The following is a 21,111-nucleotide window of genomic DNA, read 5'->3' as shown; positions in this document are numbered from 1 at the left end:
AAAAGAGATGCTACATGAATTCGAATTAAGGAACCGATTGGACTCGAGTAGTGGTATATCAAGCGGTGGCTATATTTATTTAAGTATTTAGATGAAAACCAATTAGGGGTTATAACAGGGAAGTGGTGGATGAGATGTATTTTTGGTGAGAGTGGTGTGTACGCTTGGTTTATTTTTTAAGATTGAAACATGATGACATCTAATAATTGGTACAGTAACTTGTCAATGAGTCGACTTGAACAACGAGAAATATATCATGCCAATAAGGTTGATTATTTGTAAAACTATTATCGATGATAATAATAATAATAATAATAATAATATTGATAATTTGGAAAAAGGAAACGAAATTCTTCCAAATGATAAACACTATTTAGTAGTAACATTTGACAGGTGCGATTAATAATAATTAGGTTATATAATGTAGGGGGATTATAATGTTTGTCTTAGTTTTTTGCGTTTGTCGTTCATTTGCTTTCCTTTTTTTGCGGATTTCCCTTGTTGTCGTGGAATGCGAAGTTCGTCGTTTTTCTTTTATTTCAATTTCTTTTCTTTCTAGCGATCAAAAGAAGGAAAACCCAAATGATGAACTTTCTAATTCACGATGGAAGAGTGGAAGTGCTGTGCTGCAAGGTAGTGTAGTTGCTTTCATAGAACGGAACCGATTAGAACCGAAACGACATCTATCGAACTAGAAAAGTTTAAATGTGAGGAGTGCATTTGGATAAGTTACGGGATATTATTGTTATTAATATTTTTTTTTTGTCCTTTTTGTTTGTGTTTTAGCTTTTGTTTCGTCTATATGTACAAATTGAAATGTTTTGTCATAACGAGCCATGTGACAGATGATGAGACAGAAGTAGGCTAGCAAGGCAATTTGAAGATAAACGGCAGTGTCCATGGTGGAGCTACATTAAAACTTCAGCGATATCCCAAAGTATGATAAATATCATGAATCCAGTCGAATTGGTAGAAATCGAAAAAGAAGATAATAATAATCAATTTTAAAAAAACCAAACAACATATCAGAGTACTGGTGATGACCATCGAATTTCGACTCAAATATATATACGATACCAAATAAAAAACTGAAAAAATCAAATTCCAATTGAATCAAGTAAAAAAGTTGAAAACGTACGGCAGCGAGCCCAAATATAGGATGCCCATCAACGAACAAGGGAGGTTTATATCGGGACAAAAGGTCAAAATTTGACGGATGTGTGGAGTTATTAGTTATCGTCGTCGTTTTTTGGTAATCAAAAGCAGTAGTGAACGTATGCTACCACACTTAACCGAATTTCGTGGTCTCGATAATAGCTGTGCTTTTAAATTTTTTGCCAGTGAGGTACAACAACTGCACCCATCTTTCTTTTCCAATCGTCTTCATCCGTGCGTGTATTGGCAGTGGTGAATGTAAGCCGCGACTGAGGTGTTGGAAATTTATGGGCCATCGTCATGTATAGTAAATAGGGCCACTCATTTGACTTGTATGAAACGGAGGGGGGGAGTGTATAATATAGTCACCAAACTAGTCATCGAACGTTTCGAGAGCGAAACAAAAGAGTACCGACTGGTACGTAGAAATAACTAATCATCTATTTCATGTATATAAAGATGATGGGCCCTTTCGATCTGCCATATAATGTACGAAATGGAACAGCGATGAACTCGATCCCGGAAGAGGATCTACACAACCCAATTGAACAACCCTGCGGTCAACATTTTTTATCCTTTTTTTTTAAATTATTATTATTTTGGTTTTTCTTAGATTCTTTTTTTTTCTAGCAGGACTAACAATGATTTTTTTTTTTTTTTTTTTTTTAATTTTATCTACGACTGAAACATATGCGATCACTTTTTTTTCCCACAAGGGAGCGCAAGAGTGCTGCATCTGACGATAGGTTAGGGGGATTAATTTTGTCTGGTTTTGCATACTGGCATGTATATATTATATAAGAGCAACATAATCAACTAGAGTATATAAGAGATTATTGGCACCATGTTCCTTTCATCTTTAGGAAAACATCGCGACCGCACTCACGGAAAATACCGATAATTTGGTTTGCATTGAACGGAATAATCGCCCGTTTTTCTCCCCATCAGTCGCCCCCTTTTTTAAAATATTTTCAATTCCGCTGTCTACCTTTGCCAGACTCGCTCTTCGACAGTGAGCCGATGAGCTCTGACGGGATTTAATTCATTGTGTTGTATGATGGTTATTTACTCTTCGATCTTTTCTTTTCTCTCAGCCCTCAGCACCCGTTGACACTTCTCTGAAAGTCTTAACTTGGGTGGGTGGTGTGTGGGTTAAGGGCGTGTCACAGGAAATACAGTCAGCCTTTCATCGTTGAGAATATCAGCACCGTTTTCTAAGCTCGGCCGTAGCCCACACAGCGACGCTTATGAGCGAGCAGAGTGTCACCATCTCCAGACGATCCAGCGGCGCTCCCCGGTTGGGCATTTGGCATTGGGCTGGCGGCTGCTGCAGATTGGCTAGAGAAAAAGAAAAAAGAATAAGAAATCAGATTTTATTCTTTTGTTTACCGTGTTCGTTAGTGGGGAAGAGGGGAGGGGGGGGGGGGATAGGAATCGATCGAGTCAATCTCGTCTACGAGCTGCTGCACGTCTAGTCATGGTCATGCATACGATATTGCTCGTTAGCGGGGACAGAATAAAGACTGAAACTGGCACAAAGCTGCGACAACATTTCTTGGGTCGTGACTAGACGTCAACAAACTAGAGCTGAGAGGTTGAAAACACTACTGCTGGCTTGATTTTCTCCTCTTGTTTAACAACTCAAAACATGGTAGTCGTAGTAGTAGTAGTATAGTAGTAGTCGTTGTAGTAGTATGTCAACTGCCGCAAATCCTTGCAGTGTGAGCGACAGTGAGAGAAAACGCCGGGAGCTTTCTTATCCGGGAGAGACTGACGTCAAAGAAAAAGGACACATATGGCGTAATAGACAAAATCTGCCAAGTTGGTTGAAATCGTTGAAAGCCGACTTGTGTATATCTTTGGGGGGTATACGAGGATTTTGTTTGTTTATGTCATAGATGCGGATTGACGTCTTGTGACTGAGTCGTGATTTTCTTTGTCCTCTCAGAATTTCTGACGTCGTCGGTTGACGTTTCTGATGTAAGAACTGTACATCCGCGATGGGAGGAGAAGCCCACATATAGCAGTCAAGCTATAATACTCTGGGTCACTACGCCGGAACGTCGGAGAGAGAGAACGGAAGAAGAAGGCCAGCAGCAGCCGATTTCTCCAGGGATGTGAATATGCACTCTATACACACACACACACAATGTCGAGTTTTGTCAAGCAAATGGAAGCTCTGCTAACATTGCAGTCGTCGCAAATATGGAACGGAGAAGGACAGATAGAATGTCATCACGAGAAAGAATAGTGGATCCCTCCGCACACAAGGAAGAAAAAAAGGAAGATGGCCGCAAAACAAACTAAGACCGACGCCTTGATCGATCACATCCCTTGTCAAGTGTATCATGTCGCCAGGAAAATGGAGAACAACTGATCCCCCCCTCCCCACTCTTGCTGGTATAAAAAAAAGAAGAAGAAACAACAACTTAAAGAACGCAAGCGGCTGATCTTTGATTGCTCTCATCTCTTGCGTCACGCAGATCATTTCGCCATCGTCAGCTGAGAAAAAATTGTCATCAATCAACTTCCACAGGGGTTCTGCTGGCGTTCTACTTTTATTTTCTAGATCCATTTTTAGTTTCGTTTCATGTCCTTTATGCACTTGTCCTTCACCTCTGCCGTGTTAGTTTGGCGTGAGCACCACCAGCGCTCGACCCACTTCACGGCGATAATGATGGGAAATAAAGTGGCGGGAAATTCTCGAGTGTTTGAATTCAAACACTTGTCAGTTCATCAAAGCCCGTCGACTAATAGCTACTATGTTTAGGAACTTGCCGAGCGGAGTAGATGTCGCATGACTCGACAGCGCAGCTGAAAGGATCTTTCATTTCTTTATTTAGGGGGCACCTCTGCTGGTATAGAGGACTGCGTAAGTAAAGTGTCGTCTAGACAGAGGCTCTCGACGACAGTTCAGTCGTCATCGCCCTTTCAAAGAATCTCAACTGCTTGTCTGCACATTTTTTTTCCGACGGTATATATAATACACGATTAAATTGATGATATCTGATGTGTATAGAGTAATACAGTGCTGTCTCTCGACCCGTCACAGCCGGGATCCTTTACTTTCCTCCTGGATAGACATAAGACATTGGACTATTTGATAACCGGATATAACTGGGAGTAGTACGCACAGTGTGTACACAGGTGCGCCGTTTCCCTCTCCGTCTATTCCGTCGTCTCCTTTTTATTGCTCTCTCGGTGATGAGAGTCTCGGGTTATTGGCCGACATTAACGACGTCTCGCCCAAGAAGTGCAACGACATGGACCGAATTTATATAGCATTCGGCAAAGGAGCCGTAATAAGTCTCGCCACTTTTAGTATATAGGAGGAAGAATAAACGGGAGCATATCTGAGTCTATCGCGATTCCCAATCTCCTATTTACAGCCAATAGTTTATATGTCTCGATTGCCTTGTCGGGGATATATGCCGTGAAACAAGCAGTATAACGTCACGCTATATCCCGGCGACAGCACCACCACCCCATTACTAAGCTGATTAGATCCTTCGTGCGCCAATAAAATATGAAGTGTGGGCACGCGCCAGGATCTTTTTTGTTTTTTGTTTGTTTTTTTAAATTATTATTAGATTTAAGGTTGATCATGATTCCTACCTGCTGCCGTTTTCAAACTGGGCAGGTACTTTTTCCAGAATGCACACTGCCTCAGTCGAGGACCGCGACCCACCCAGGAATGGTTAGCAGCGAATGTCAGATACTCTCGTCCGTACGGAGTGTGAACCGGCCAGTACTCTTGAGTCCACGAACCGTCCGGACTCTTGCTGGGATTCCTGCCCAGTAAATAAAAAATACATTTCAGATCTGATCATCCCAGGATGTGTAATGCGGGTTGGTTTTTTTTTTTTTACCCGGTGCGGGCAAAGTTGGCCCAGTAGCGCATCATTTTCTTGCTGAGTGCCACCTCCTGAGGTAAGTAGCCCTTGGTGGGATTGAGCGGTTCTCCGAAGACGAAATTGATCTCGTCGGCGTGGAGGACGCCCGTCCAGGTCGGCCACTGCTGAGTCGAAGAGCGATGGGTGTAGTAGTACATGTAGACGTTGTTGCTGCCGCCCATCTCGGCGTAGCGGTGGGCGAACTCGTTGACGTTGCACGTGAAATGATAGTCGCCGACCATCTTGTCCAGGGCGTCGCGATTGCGGATCGGATCGTCCGGATTCGACCAGTCCGTGTACTCGAAGATGATGGCCTGCCGGGCGATGCTGTTGGCGAAGGGATTCAGCTCCTGGACCGATTGGAGAAACTCCTCCCGATTGATGTAGACGTTCTCCTCCTTGGGGAACAGGTTGTACAGGTAGTAGAAGATGAAGAAGTAGCCCTCCTCCGTGTTGCTGCCCATCATGATGTTGCACTTTTTAAAGTTGCGGGTGGCCAGCGAACGTTTGGGCGACTCGTCCAGGAAGGCCCCGTCCACGATTGGCACGAACGAGAACTCCAGGATGCCCAGCGGAGCCACCTGGATAATCATTCAATTTTAATTTTTTTAAAATATCAAATGAAATTAGCGATTGAATTAAAAATCCGATTGCAATTAGTCGCACCTCGTTATTGACCAGCGTCGAAGCGTTGATGGTTTTCAAACAATCCAGCGTGGCGCTGAGATTGGCCCGGCTGTGCGGGCAACCAACGGCCTCGGCCAGTCTCAGCCCGCGGATGATGGTCTCCTCCCGGTCGACGGTGGCCCAGGGAGCCGTGGCTGATCCGCTCTGCATGATGGCCTGACTGAAGAGGTTGCGGCTGAGCGGCGACAGGAGGTGCATGGAGACGCTGGCCGCTCCGGCCGATTCGCCAAACAAAGTGATGTTGTTGGGGTTGCCGCCGAAGAAGGCGATGTTGGAATGGATCCACTGGAGGGCCATCACCTGATCCAACATGCCCATGTTTCCCGGCGCTCCCGGCTGGTCAAAGTAGAGAAATCCGAGCGAGGCCACCCGATACTGGAGTGTCACGTAGATGATGTTCTCCTCGGAGACGAGGATCTTGGGGTCGTAGACGTCGAGCGTCGAGGATCCGGTGACGAAACCTCCACCGAAGATCCAGACCATGACGGCCGCGTTCTTGGGTCTCGGCCGGGGCACGGTCACGCTGAGATAGAGGCAGTCCTCATTCCGCTCCGTGTTGGCGTTCCACATGGTCGATCCGGCGAAATTGCCGAAAAAGTCGTCCATCGTCTGCCAACACGAGTTGGGCATGTCCCGGGTGTCCCGGACGCCGTCCCACGGGTCCATCGGCCTCGGGTGACGGAAGCGCAGCTCGCCCACTGGCGGCTGCCCGAACGGAACGCTGTTCCAAACGTCCACCTGCTTGCCGGTGGCCGCCACGGCCGTCATTCCGCGCACCCGTCCCGCCAGCGTGTTGATGATCAGCGACGGATCCTGCTGCTGGTAATCGTCGGCCGTCGTCGTCGAGTCCGTTCCGCTTAGTCCGAGCGTGTGGTGCTCCGCATCGCCGGCGCTCGTCGCTATTGTTCCGTGCGGTCCGCCGCCCAGCCGAGTGGCCCGCGTTGTGGCCGGACCCCACGACCACACCAGCAACAGAGCCGCGCTCAGCCACATGAGCGTCGGTCGTCTCAGCGGGCGTCTCTGCTGCGTGTGGTCGGGCCGGTGTGGTTGGTGGGCCGTTAGGAGCCGAGAATCTCCCGTCGAGACTCGACAGGAGATGGCTGGCAGTGGCTGCTGGTCAAAGTCTTTCGTCGATTTGCTGTTCCTTATTCGACTGGTGGTTGCCGGACCGACTAAGGCATGGACATTGATGCTCTCCAGCTGGTGGTGCTGCTGCTGGCCCTGATTAACGTGTGACGAATTCTTCTGCGACTCTCCTAATCGGCTTGTAGCATCTTGTTCGTTCCGGCGAGGAGCTCCTCGCCGTCGCCGACTGGTCTCCATGACTGCCAGCGCTTTGGCTTGTGGTGTGGTGGTTCGTTTGTTTTTCGGTTTTTCCTGGGAGGCTGCCGGTTTTCTGTTTCTGTTTCTTTTCTTCTTCCTCTTTTACGCACGGGTGTCGTAGCAGCACCGGCGTTCTGAAATAAGAAACGAAATCGATCAGGTCAGCATTTCCTCGAAAGTAGTAACTATAGTATACGTAGGTAAAAAGTCTAGATGTGCATATAGGAGCAGCACACAGTCGAGTCAATCGTTTATTTATCGATCAGTGAGTCGCATACAGTTGAGTCGGGATAGAAAAAAGGGAAAAGCCGAGTGCCCCATTAGAGAAAATCAATGTTCAATGTGTATCCATTGCATTTCTGGGCGTGTGTGTGTGCCGTTATATATCTAAAGAAAGTGCACCAGGAAGTAGTTGTCCGTGTTTAAGTCAGGAGAAAAGGCAAATTTAATGAGCCCAGCGGAAATTGTACGTGAAACTGACAGCCTCTGTATCCTATACACACAGCACACGCCAGTATATCCCCCCTCGCCAGCATCAATATATCTATGGCCCGCTGTTGTATTGCATTATTGAGAAGCACCCGAGCTCCTGTTGGATCAATTCTTAGCGGATGGCAGTAAATCGATTCCTTGGCGCTCTCTTATCGCAGCCCCGGAAGGCGGGTCACAGCATCCGTTCAAAGTTTCCCCCCTCCGACCAGAGGAGTCCCGTCATAGAATAATATAACAATCGATTATTCCAATTCCATCTCTCTGTAGATGTATAGCCGTAACTACATAATTTAGAAAAATAAGGCATCGGTCAGTCAGTGCTGGGAATTATACTGGCGGGACTTGGCTGGGCTGCTGTGCTGCTCAGAAATAGCCGCGCATTGACTTTGTGGGTGGTTGCCGCACCACCATGCAGAGATGCCCGCGGTCAATATGACTCTGGAGAATTCAAGCGATGCGCATACAGATGTGACATTTTTGGGGGTTGTCTTTGTCTTTTTTTTTTGTTTTATTTTGTTTTATTGTTTTGGTGCACTCATAGTACGTCGGAGCAGTTCCGTATGCTAATCAAACGCGTGAGCTGACGGCGCCGCCGCGGAGTCCAGCAGCAATACGTCGCTTGGCCCGTCTCATCAAACCAGACCACCAAGACAAATACTCGGCGAATCCAAGTCGTGACGACGAGACCTCCTCCATTCCACCCCACCCAGAAGAGGAAGAGAAATGGGTGCGGCCCACTATCCTATACGTCGGGTCGCGTGATGAAGGCAAGTCCCGCGGGACCTTCACGATCTTGATGGAACGACCAAGCAGTCGGGGCGACTGCTCGAAAGACATCAGGGACGGCGACAATCGCTTTAAGGTCTCTCTTCGCTTTTTCGGGACTTTTGCAACCACATGACAGGCAGCAGCCGATGCAGCCAGCAACTGCGCCTATCGTCATCACTTTTACTTTGGGTCGGGCGGGAGCTGACTTATTACATGCTCTCTGCCCTTACTACATAAATATATTTCTCGCTTCTAATCACATTCTTCCCCGGCTTTCAGCTTTACCTTTTTCCGTCGCCTAAATAAGGTTATTCCCTCTTGGATGAAGCTAAGAGGGTCATGGGACGGGTTTCGGGCTAAAAGTAATTATCTGCGGGTTTCGTGCGAATTTTTACTTTGATCAGGAGAGTGGCAAACTTGTTGAGACGAACTGCTGGATACTCAAATCATCCCGATCCGATCAGCGGATGTCGAGCGCGAGTGAGAAAACCGAATTTAGCGGTTTTGATTTTGGGAGTGAGGGTCGATTTTTATTTCTATCGATATCTTAGAACAAATGATTAATTAGAAGATTAGTGTCGTCTGCTTTAGTTTTGTTTCACAGTTTCGACTTTCGAAAAAGATTTCATAGAAAACTGAACGATCACGTACGTGACTGCACGAAATAATATCTCAACAAATAAAATTACGAAAATGTGGTCGTCGTGTCAATTTTGGTGTGGCAGATGCTTTCCACTGCATGCCGTTTGGCTGGTAAATAAACTAACTAAGAATAAAAATAGAATGGTTGTGGGAGCTTAAATGGAGATTTAAACCTGTTCCAAGTTTGTGAAATTTAGTTTCTGATTAGCATTTATCATGTAAAGCCCCCTTTTGATACACATGGCAGTTTGCTTGCATTATGTAACCTTTTCTTTACGTGCAGATTTGAGGACAAAGCCAGCCATCAGAATATCAACAAGATATTAAAGTTTTTCTTGTCCTGGATCTGTCATCAGCATCAATCTCAGTGTCATCGCTTGAGTAATAATTTATTATATTATTATAAATATTATTTTCGTGACCCATTTTCTTTTTTTCATTTAGATAAACAAAATCCATTTTGATTGGAGATCCTAACGATGTCGGTCGAGTTCCTGATCTCTTCTTCCCTTCTTTCTTTAAATGTCCTCGTGTACATCCATGTGAGTGTGGGTGTATTCACGAGGACCCCCCATTTTCCTATTTCGCCTGGTGTAGCATTCAACTCTTCTGTGGATGGAGTACTTACGGATGAATTCCTGGCCGTATTTCCCAGGCAAAAAGGTAGGAGAAATCCATCTCTATTCTACTTTTTTGACTATTTGGTTGCGGTATTTATGAATCGTTATGATTCCTCAGCTAAGCGGTTGAAACATTTTTCTCTTGCCGTTTTCGTTTACTCAGTCAGGGTTCATTAAATAACTCATTTGTAAAACGACTGCAGATCAGGCTTGTTTTGTACTTCACTTTGTGGATAAACAATCCAATTCCCAAAATATTTGAACATTAAACACTTGATGCAAAGTGCAATGTCTAGAAAATGTTATGACCGAGAGGCGGCCCTGCTGCCATCACATCGGCACCTCCTCGTTAGACTGATGAATAGAGCTTTCAGTTGAAAGGTACTCTGTTTTATTGATATGGAATTCATGAGCTTTTTCTTGATTCTACATCGCCATTTTGTCTTCTCTTCAGTGGTTCCATCAACCCAACCGTAAGACATTCGATTTCCAGCCGAGTGTCTTTTTCTTTGATCAGACCCGATCGTCTCTCTCTCCTACCGAATAACTTTGTGGTCCACAAAGTTCTGCAGATATTATTGCTAATGTGTCCTGAATCGGAACTCGAGGAAGAAGAAGCTTTTTTTCTTTCCTTTTTTTTTTCCTTTTTTAAAACCAGACGTTCTATTCCAACTGCGGGGCGTCTATTTTTGGAACGTGACAACACTCACTAAACGGTGACGGCGCGCTGGCTAAGAAAATAGTAGTGGCTTTGCGCTTGTTAAGATAGCAATTCGTATCGATCCATCAGTTCTAGTCTACTGCCAGCAGCATCGAAACCTTCCCTACCACCGCGCATCCGCAAAAAGACTTTTATATTTTTCTCTCTCTTCATCGTGCACCTGCCCGTCTCTCCGAGAAGGCAACCGAGGATTTCATTGGAGCGAAAAAATAGCGCTGGATCACACACACGCAGAAATAAAGAAAGAATGGTCTAATGCACTGTAATAGAGTGCTGCAAAAAAGAAGAAAACTTGGGCTGGGGGGGACTGGGGGTGATGGAATGGCAAAAAAGAAAAAGGATATCTAAGGAAACGTAAAACTTTTTTCTCTCTTTTTTATTTTTATTTTTATTTTTTAGCACCGGGGGCCATCCTGCATGTTGCTAGGTAACTTGACGGGTTTATTTTATGTCTCCAAGACATGAAGGAGGATTCAAGCATATTGTATAGCCGCGCACCGGGCTGTGCTGGGGCTGCTGTTTTTTATTATTATTATTATCATTATACAAGGAGAGGGGCACCCAGTTTTGTTGCTGCATCCGTTTATATGTGCGATGACGACGACCGTGGAGGGATCGGCTGGCGAAAGCGTCGAGTACGAGAGACGGTCTAATCCGTCAGAAAGGGGGGGGAGCGAGAGAGCGAGAGAGAGAGTATCGTATAAAACAGTTCTAAAGAATTCCAAATGATGCGCCGATGTATATGTACTATCCTCGTTTGGCGTTGCCATGGCGACCTGCCATACAGAGAATGGACATTGCTAGCTGCTTTCTTGATACATATAGATTGACTCGGGTCCCGACCGGTCCCGACGGCGGGAAAAATGCGAAGGAATGCCTCCCTGAGGTCATAAGAGGATTCCTCTGTAAGATGGACTGATGGTAAAGGTCAAGTGACTGCAGCCAATAGGAATAATGAACAACTATCAAATATTGAGGGTCGATAAAAGCCCACTTTGATTTTCCTACATGTGTAATTGTATATAGGCGGATGTATTGATTGCTTCGACTGTGCACAGTCCGTAGCTCCGTACGTATGTATAAAAGAGGTTCCGTGCCGAATCAGAATGCTTTATTAGCTACTGTGTCTTCCTTCGCCAGTTAATAGAAATGGAATTTTAAATCCGGCTGCTCCATCTGCACCCAGAAGTTTGGCCGAATGGGAGGGAAATAAAAATGAGACGGTGAAATCGATCGATCGATTTCCTATACGTTCGACACTTTGATCTTTGCCCGCCCGACTAATGACATGGCTTTGAAATGCGTTGTTGGTTCCCTATATTCATATCTAGTCCTACGTATATATATAACAGTCGATCAGCATCCAACAAAAGAAAAGCTGTGACAAAAGATATATTATACTATAGCTCGGAGAAACGCCATCTTGTTGTTTTTTTGTTCTCTGGTACCTTGTTGTTTTTCGTCCCGTAAAAACTTTCTCCCCCACGATATTTTCTGTGTTATATATTTCCAGTATTTATCGAGCTAGCTCTGTCTACTACTCGGAAGGCTTCTCATCGAAGAAGAAGAAGAAGTGTAGTGGCTCTCAGAAGCCACGTTGTTGTCCCCCTGGACTTTGCTCCAAATGGATGGGCAAACTGAGAGAGTGGAGCACATCAGAATGTAACAAGGGGCCGCACATCCTATCAGCTGGCTGGCTGGTGCGAGTAGAGGTACCAGAGGGAGCAATTCAATCATCGGGCGTTTCCACCAACTCCTTCTTCTTCTTCTTCTTCTTCTTCCACCCCTAGCTAGACTGCTGACGTCGTCGACGCTCCGGCTAGCTGCGGATGATGTTCACGAAAAACAGGAAGGAAACGCTGGGGAGCAGACAGTTGATGAAGAAACTCTGAGAGCTTTTCACACTTTGCAATTCATGCGGAAGCTGAAACTGCTTCAGTTGGTTGGGTGGGGTGGGGTAACAAAAACAGCAGCGAGGGTTATATCTACATATTATCCGTCCAGCACCTTTTTACACATCCGCACCCGTTTCTTGTTATTTACACGATCTTGGGTGTGCGTTGTAATAGGGAGCTAAGAGCTAGCTAAATTATATGCGCTATATCTCCCGGTCAAATGATAATATACCGTCGGGGGTTGGGGTAAAATCGTTACACACTTAGTCTCTCGGACTGGGCGTCTCTTTTGAGTTGATTGTGATAGTCTTTTAGAAAATATAGACCGCGAGTTCTATAACCACCGTAGGGGAAAGTATCAAACAGGGAATGGACGCGCATCTCCTGTATACTGCAGTCATGTATATAATTGATGCTGACGGCTGACATGGCCCTCTCTCTCTCTCTTTCTGTGTGTGAGTTCTGGATTCCGCGAGCTCGGGCGTTCATTGCTTATTTATTCGCCCTTTTCTCCGCTATGCTATTGCAGTGCATATAACTACTACTACTACAGTATGTTCATACAATAAGACGACGCCGGGGCTTCCAAGGCCGCAGGCAATTCAATCCGCAACTTATACGTAGATAAATAACATCCATTGTGCTTTTTTTTTCTTTTCACCATTCCTTTATAGTACGATGCTGTATTGGAACGTCGTAAGCTTTTTTTCCCCTGTTTCCTGTTTGGCTGCTCCTGCTGGATGTATGTAGGCCCTTCAGTGGCCTCATTGTTTGTGTTTCGTGAGTTTCCAGACCGATATCCCCGCTCTTGTCGGCCACCTACTTTTCTTCCGAGATTTACATTTGATTTGATTTTCGTTTACTTTTTTTTTCCCTTGGCCGCCGTAATGAAGTTAGCGGTGCTCGTCTCTGTTCCTCACATCCTGCAACATTCGACCAGCGACGTCAGATTCATTTGTTACGGCCACAAAACAAAACCAGCAGCTGGGACGACTAATATTGCCGTCTAGTACATCTGTGTGTGTGTGTGTGTGTTACACATGCAGGACTGCAGCGTAATGTCTAGAGGTCTATACTCTATGTACATACTATTACATCATGTTGCAAATCTCATTGGCCGCCACCGAAACGCGACGGACGCTGATCGAGTCACCTAGTTTGCGCCTTTGAGGCCGCGGGCATATAGAATTGGGTCCGACACAATATCCACAATCGATGACAGGCAACTTGTTTTTTTTTTTTTTTTTTTTAAGGGAAAAGTGAATTGACGAGGCCCCCCCATCCGACGGCTTATATAAATTCGCTTGTTGAATTAGAAGGGGGAAAAAATGCTGCTAGATAATATGAATAGCACAGGCCTAACAACGTATACACTTGGCTAAATAAATACCGATAGAGAAAAGCAAATTGAGCTGAACAAAGTGATCTGGCGTCGGTCTACACTCGGGGACAATGCGACGCTCACGCAGACGCCGAAAGGGACTTGAAATGCTTGGGGGCACTCAATGTGTCCCAACACAGGTGTTAAATGCAGCTGCCTCTGAGCGCCCAGTAGTTTGAATCGATACGCACAGCAGCAGCAGCAGCCACCCCACTCCACCAAATATGTTATCACGACGCGCTTTGCATTGTTTAGGGTCGCTCAACTTTTTTCCCCGTTACTTACAACAACTGCCGACGGAATCTGATGACACCCAAAAATGTCACACCACTGGTTTTTTTACCCTGCTGGGCAAAATGGTGGAATAACGGAGAATCGTTGGTGGGGTTCAGGAACCATTAGCAGAGCCATTGCGAGCGCGGTACAACTAATCGAATAGGAGAACAACAACAACAACAACAAAAGGGTTTAATGAACTTACCAAAGTAATCCATAGTTAACGACGGTCGATCCCGGCGAATGTGTCAAAGGCGTGTGTGTGTTTCCCAGAATCAAAAGTATTCAAACGAAAAAAAAAATAAACTGGGAATGGCGGGTATGAAAAACTGGACGCCAAAAAGCGATCACCTCGCCCGCAAGATTTGCAAGTCGGAAAGACTACACACTCTCTCCTGGTCCTCATCAAAATGTTCTCATCCCACTACCTTCATTACAGGTGTACAAGAACATCAAAGGACTTTTTTCCTTTTTTCTCTCCAAAATGGAAAAAAAAAAAAATTTGAGAGTCGGGAGTGCTGGAGGCCAGCACTGGGCTGTGTGCCGGATGGATGTGTGCAGCAGCTAGCGCAAAATCCGGTGCACAAGTTGCTGCTGCTTTTTTCAACTCTCCTGTAATGTAATGCACACTCCCGCCGCCACCACCACCACTCACCAACACAGACACAGACACACAAACACCACTGTAGGCACAGATCCACACACACACACACACACACACACGGGCACAAATAACCGAATAGCCACTGCGGTACGACCGAGCGCCGCCGCCGCTTTTATCTTGTTGTTGTTAATAATTTGATTTCAAAGTTGTTGTTGTTTTTTTTTTTCGCGCCGGTGTATAACTGATGTGCGTTGATTAAGGTGGAACACTTTTTTTTTTCGGAACTCACCTTGAGCATGCGATTTAATAGTAACCCCCCCAAAAAAATGAAAAGATTTCCCCTTCTTTTCTTTTTTGGTGTGTCCTCTGGGCGAAATTCAATTGAAGCGGGAAATTCAAAATGCGCAAAAGAATCTGGATTTTCTTCTTGATTTATGTGTTTTGGGTGGGATTTGGGTTTTTTTGGCGGGTGATGAGAGAGACAGTGAGAGAGAGAGAGAGTAAGAGAGCAATGTGTGGATGGGGAGGACGGAATCACGTCCAGCCGTGCACCCTGTTCGGGTATCGACTGAGGACGTTCAAAGCCTTTCCGCTCCTTACTATGCTCCTTACTACTCTCTACGCTCTACGCGCGCCGCTCTTGTACATATGGGACTCTAAGGACACGAACGACGAAGAAGGAGAAGAAGAAGAAGAAGACGAATAAGGAGAGAGAAGGAATGAAAGATGGGAAAAGGAAAACGATGGAATAAAGATGGAGAACGGGAATAGGGACGTGCACAGAAGAAGAAGAAGAAGAAGAAGAAGAAGAAGAAGAAGAAGAAGATGCTTCTTCTATATTATTATTATGTGCGGTGGTGGTGACTGTACACATAAGTGTCTTCTTTTCGGATATCGGTCGTGTTGTACAGGCGCAAGAACCCCAGCCCAACATCCAAGTGCAGACAGCGCAAACAGAGCGAGTGCACGACAATGCCAGTCAGCCAGCCAGTTGCTGTGTCACTGCGTAGCATCACACGGCTATTAAGCGGAAACACCAAAAAGGAAGGCAAGTCGATCGTGATGATGGCCCACTGCCAATCGTGTCAAAGTTGAGTCGAAACACGCGGACGCCTATGTACATAACTGTATGTGTATATATATTTGTGCGTGCGGATTGACTCCTCCGTCACGCGCCCCCCCCCCCTCTACTCCGTCAACAGCATCCACATGGGAGCGGGAACGTATGCAGCGTGCGGCCATTTCAAGTTGGACGCCGAATAGAAGGCATCAGTAGAGCTAGTCCAAATGTCACAAGTCATCGACCAAAGTCTCGGTCCAACAACAATTTTCATACGTACAAGGAACATGTGTCCATACAGTCACTGTGAACATACAGTCACAGTGATGAAGCCCACCTGCTTTTGCCTATTTCCACCTCCGTGACACATCCCATTTTTTCCAAAGGTTCTAGACTCCGTATGTAGAACCCATGACCTGTTCTATATCTGTCTATACAACCCTATGATTTTAAACTACTTCGAGTTCAATTCATTTTCGGTCGGTTATTCATGCGGGTCATTTTCATTGCGCTAAAAGAAAAGAGAAAAAAAAGGATTCCAGGACTTTGAGACACCACCAGGAGCAATTCGGTACATCATACCGTCACTGGTGTAGTAGTATATGGAGCATCTTGCGTGTGTGTTTTCTTTTATATAAATTCATTTTTTTTATTTCGTGCTATACACACTGATGCTCTTCTCTCTCTCTCTCTCTTTCTCTTTTATTCTCTCGCCTCCTCCTGCTCACTTCCTTTCCTCACTCCTCCTCCGCCTTCCACCCACTAGAGGCCCCCTTCTTCCATCGTCTACTAGTGTGTGTGTGTGTGTGTGTGTGGATAAACTATGGATTTTTTGTTTTTGTCCCGGCCGCCCAGCCACTCTGTTCTCTTTCTTTCCCGTTTCATATAGCCTAGATATATACATGCGCACGTAGACACACACACACACACACACACCAGCACTGCTGCTCCTGCTGCCGTATATGTACCATACTGTGCACGACTACATAGCGCGTCGAGGAAACTGTGAGCTATGTTTGGCTATATAGAGCCGGGCCAAAAACATTATTATCAGTCCGCACACATTTGACGTGTAACTTTTTTGTGTGTGTGTGCGGTGTTATGCCAACCCCCCCCCCCCCCCCCTCCACCTTTGGTAGATGTAGCCTCTTTTTGATTTGATGGAAGGTATACATCCTCGCCGGAGAGGATCCATCCTGAAAATGAACGGCAATAAGGAAAAGTTTGGATAGTCTGAAATATTTTTGGGATTTTTTTTTATTTGCGACTGAAGTTGACCGATGGGTTAGCTCACAGCATCTGCTGCGGATGTGGTGGATATATCGAAGACGATTGCTAGTGCAATACTATAGACTTGGAAAAATAAGTCCGGCTGCATAACTAACAGGCTACTGACCCATTTCTTTGCCCGGCCGGCCGCCACCATCCTCATCATCCAATCGAGAGTTCCAGTGACATTTCCAGATTCAACATTGGCACGACGCTCTGATCGATTATATGTCCGTATTGATTTTTCTTGTATCGGATGTATATATATATATATTCACCCGAGAGAGAGAGAGTATTTTCTTTTCTTTTTCGCCCATTTCTTATTCTCGTCTTATAACTCTAATGCGCACATCCAGGCAGGCAAGCAGGCCAGAATAAGAAGAATAAGAAGAAGAAGAAGAAAGTTATTCTTTTGTAGACATTGGCGATTGATTCGGATAAGGTCCTTGATCGAATTCTTTCTACACGCCCCAGACTGTCTTAATATGATTTTCTTTTTTACATCTCCTTATGTCATGTTTGATATTTCACATAGCAACGAACAATAACGCGGGCCACCAAAAGGTATACACGCACGGCCCAGAGCCTCGGGTGTAAATCAATGCGCTGACTCTGTCTGCTGCCGGGTATAGGAATAGTAGTAGTAGTAGTAGTAGCCTCTCGCTCCTATAGTTTTCTGCGTGCATATAGCTGCTGGGTTGTATGTGCGCCATTTCCGCATTGGGGTGGGGTCGGTGGAGTGTGTGGGGGGTTCTTGAGGCAGGGCAACGGGGGCAAATGTCTCGATCTCGATCGCAAAAGTTTCTTATTCACTTTGATTCTATATAAGAAAAACCAAAAAGAAAAAGCTGGGCGAATTCATTCTTCTAGTCTTTGATGTTCTTGTGTGGTATATTGTTGTGTGCTCGAATCAACCCAACAGGACGGGTTCAGTGATATCGGGACGGCTGTAATAATCCATCTACTGCCGTACATGCATTCATTGTGTTATTGTAACGCGGTGAAAGCTTTAGCGTCTGTAACATTTCCGCGTAATTTGGTCGTATAGCGTTCATTAGTCTGGAATGTCTGATGATTTGGTGCGGGCAAAGTCGATTGATCGTATCGGCCATTTTTGGAATTTTCTGCTGCATCCAGGAGGATTTTTCTGATTCTCAAGAAAGATATCGACATCCTTGGCTGTGCCGCCTCGGGAGAAACATGCGGAGAAATAATAATAATCATATTACGCATAGAGAAAAAAGCTACCCATCTTTTTGCCCTTGAGGAAGTGTGTCTGACTTATCTCGATCTTTTTCCTTTCTACCAATGAAAGCCAAAAAAAAAAAAAAAAAAAGAGAAAGACGACCGACGAAGTTTTCCACTTTTAATAATCTACGTGACGTCATTTTGGAGAAAAAAAATAAAATTAAAATAGTCGCGGATGAACTTGGCCCAGAGTCTATTAGAAACAAAAAACAACAAGTCGATATAAACTTGCGAAAGAGTAATAATTTCATCAAAGTAAATCAATCAGAGCGAATAATCCTGCAAAGTGTGAATAGGATAGTAATGTCATTTTAAGGCGCCAACGAAATCAACGGCGCACACGGAGAGAGAGAGAGAGAAAGAGAAATCGAATTTGTGACTGCCTTGACGGAAAATAACAGCCGAGGAGCCAGCAACTGCCGCTGTGGCTCCTCTGGTGTTTGTGTCGACTTTTACTGGAGGCGGCACGGCAACCTGCGTTTTTACTCTGCTGGCGTTGTTGTTGTTGTTGTTGTTGTTGCCTCCTCTCTCTCTATAACACACACACACAGCAAACTGTTCATCTATATATCTGTGTACACAGATGCGTGAGTGTGCTGTGCTGTGCGCTGTGTGGCCGAGTATTGATTAGCTCAGAATTCGACCACATACGAGAGTTCCCAGTCTATAAGGAAGGCAGCAGCAGCAGCTGTATTTCCTGCCTATACACTTTCTATTCTCTCGTATATATATAGTTACAATTCCCGACTGTAGATGTACATTTCGATGGATAGAAGGCCCTCCGACATCTCGGATGACCGCAGCAGATTCCAAACATTTGACCTCTGGCCAATGTTCAGTTAAAAATCTGCCAATCATCTCTGTCCTATTTAGATATTTCTGATGGGTCGTTGATTCAGGGAGACGGAAGTTATCTATTAGAAAAGACTTTGCAGAGCGAATCAAGTGGGTGTATTCCGATGCTATGTGATGTATATATGGGCCAGTGCATCAGAATCGATGAAATCTACCGCTGCTGGCTGTGTGTGTGTGTGTGTGTGTGTGTGGGATCACATATAGGCCACTCTTCCAGCTCCTTGTGTGTAGGCCGGCGAATGTCGACATATAAGAAGAGAAAGAAACGAACCTAGAAGAGAGAGAGAGAGAAGTAAGAAAAGAAAAGGGGGGCCCATGCGACTATTAGTCGCGGGTGTGGTGCTGGGACCTTGCCGGTGCCAACGCTGGCTCGGCGGATTGGAACGGTGAAAGCCTTTTGATTGCTCCGCTCTCCGATCCCCGGGAATAATATGAAAGAGCCCCCCCGAAAGGCACAGGACCGGGTCCACGGCGCGTGATGAATTATTGTCTAACCATTTATTTATAGCCAGAGGTTGTGATTGGATAAATAACCTCTCATATATCCCTTGTAGATATATAATATTCATCTGGAGAAGCTTCTTCTTCTTCTTTCTGGGCGAAAAAAGCAAGAAAGAAAGAAAAACGTGTAGGAGTGATGGGTGGGCTCGTGTTTTTCAATGCCCTTGTGTAATATATAATATTAATATCGGACGGCCTATTCTTTTATGTTATACTCTCCTCTCGCTCTATCAATCAGGTGACATGGAAATAGGAAGGCGACTGCTCGCCCATGGCGGCAGAGAGGACCACGCCATCCAAGGGCAAAGCAAACTCGAGACCATACACACAGGCAGCATCCTCCAGCGCAACCATACTAATATTACCCAATGATGGATCATGCTGGCTCGTATGACGGGAGACGTTTCCTCTTATTTCCTTCCTACCCCTTATTTTTCTTTTAATATTCCGTATCATTTCTTATAGCAGTTCTTTTTAGTATTATTTTATTTTTTGTTTTTTTATTGCCTATTTTTCTGTGTTTGTTCGTGTGCGGGTTTTTTGCCTGCGCCATTTATACACTGGAGGAAGGTCGAAGACAAATTTTTTTTCTGGCGCACAAGAAGTTGACGCTGCCTTTGATGTAAATGTTACATGGCAAGTAATGTCTAGTAGACTAGAGCCTATCCTATATATACTAGATATGCTGATGGGTCTTGATACACTCTTGAAGCAACTCCAAGTCTGTTGCTGCTGCTGGCTCAAAACTCTGGCGCCCTTCAAGTTTTCCTGTTGGAATATAAGATGAAATGGATCTTTGTGTTGGTGCCATCACTGCGCTGCATATAGTAGCCGCCGCTCTTGTCCAAAACTCACGAATAAATCTACTTGATGAGACAGCCGGGGCCCAGCGCGAAACGACGCTTTAGATATATTATACTACAGTATAGTACTAGACATGTAGTATCTACTATGTGTGCTGCTATATGTCTATTTTATTATCAGGACAAAAAAAAAATATCTATAGACGCACTCTTATAGATCCTAGACGTAATAGCGGAGACGTCAGGGCAAGCTGCTCGTATCGAGGTTATCGGGCTAACGAAAAGATTTTTGGCCATGGGATGAGGAGACTGTAACAGCAAAGCATAAGAGAGTGAGATATAAAGGTCCAATTCTTTCTTCTTCTTTTTGTGTGTTTGGGGGGATTTCTTTCCTCTTCTTTATTGGAATCCCCCGCGATTGAATTGGAACGAATCGAATTTTTTTTTGGGACTGAAATGGCATCAGCCAGCAGACGGGGCAAAGCCGCTGCCAATCTATAACCATAGTACGTCGATGGCTAAAGGAATGTATTATAAATGATCTATAAGACCTTCCAACCAGAAAATAATAATACCGTCGTTCATTAGCCTATAACAGCTCGGCTAAGCGGATTTTCCGGAGGGGGCTCTTTCTGAATTCGTCAAGAGTCTAATGGCGAATTGCTATTTCAATTAAATTGACTTAAGAAGGTGTTATATAGTGCGTCACAGGGAACGATGACGTTTTCACGACTCTCCCCTCGGGGCCAGTTTCCGCGTCCTTTCACACTCGCCCTGAATAGACTGAAAACGACTAATCATTCACCGCAACTTTGTTCGTGACACTCAAATCGGCACTTTTAAAGATTCTATGGCGAGCGTGGGTGTGCATAGAGCAGCAATGATCGCCCTCAAAAGTGCCTTTTTAACAAAGTCACC

At 45.1% G+C, this 21,111-nt stretch overlaps 1 protein-coding gene and 1 long non-coding RNA gene across 2 annotated transcripts; one reads left to right on the top strand and one right to left on the bottom strand.

The window, feature by feature from the left end:
• Positions 1 to 552: 552 nt before the first annotated feature.
• On the bottom strand, positions 553 to 15,097 carry LOC124312079 (acetylcholinesterase-like). The gene is made up of 5 exons (XM_046776541.1): positions 14,059 to 15,097; positions 5,715 to 7,192; positions 5,025 to 5,629; positions 4,771 to 4,946; positions 553 to 2,493 (listed from the first exon to the last, which is right to left on the bottom strand). The coding sequence occupies exons 2-5, from the start codon at positions 7,056 to 7,058 to the stop codon at positions 2,357 to 2,359; spliced, it is 2,262 nt and encodes a 753-aa protein (XP_046632497.1). The 5' UTR covers positions 7,059 to 7,192; positions 14,059 to 15,097; the 3' UTR covers positions 553 to 2,356.
• Positions 8,770 to 20,257, top strand: LOC124312244. Its single transcript, XR_006910442.1, has 4 exons — positions 8,770 to 9,071; positions 9,244 to 9,341; positions 9,405 to 9,623; positions 19,629 to 20,257. It is a non-coding gene; the product is annotated as an uncharacterized LOC124312244 (long non-coding RNA).
• The last annotated feature ends 854 nt before the right edge of the window (positions 20,258 to 21,111 follow it).

This window comes from Daphnia pulicaria, chromosome 8 (assembly GCF_021234035.1).
Source record: "Daphnia pulicaria isolate SC F1-1A chromosome 8, SC_F0-13Bv2, whole genome shotgun sequence".
NCBI lineage: Eukaryota > Metazoa > Arthropoda > Branchiopoda > Diplostraca > Daphniidae > Daphnia > Daphnia pulicaria.
The sequence above is the reverse complement of the archived record's forward strand: the minus strand, read 5'-3'. Positions and strand labels throughout refer to the sequence as shown.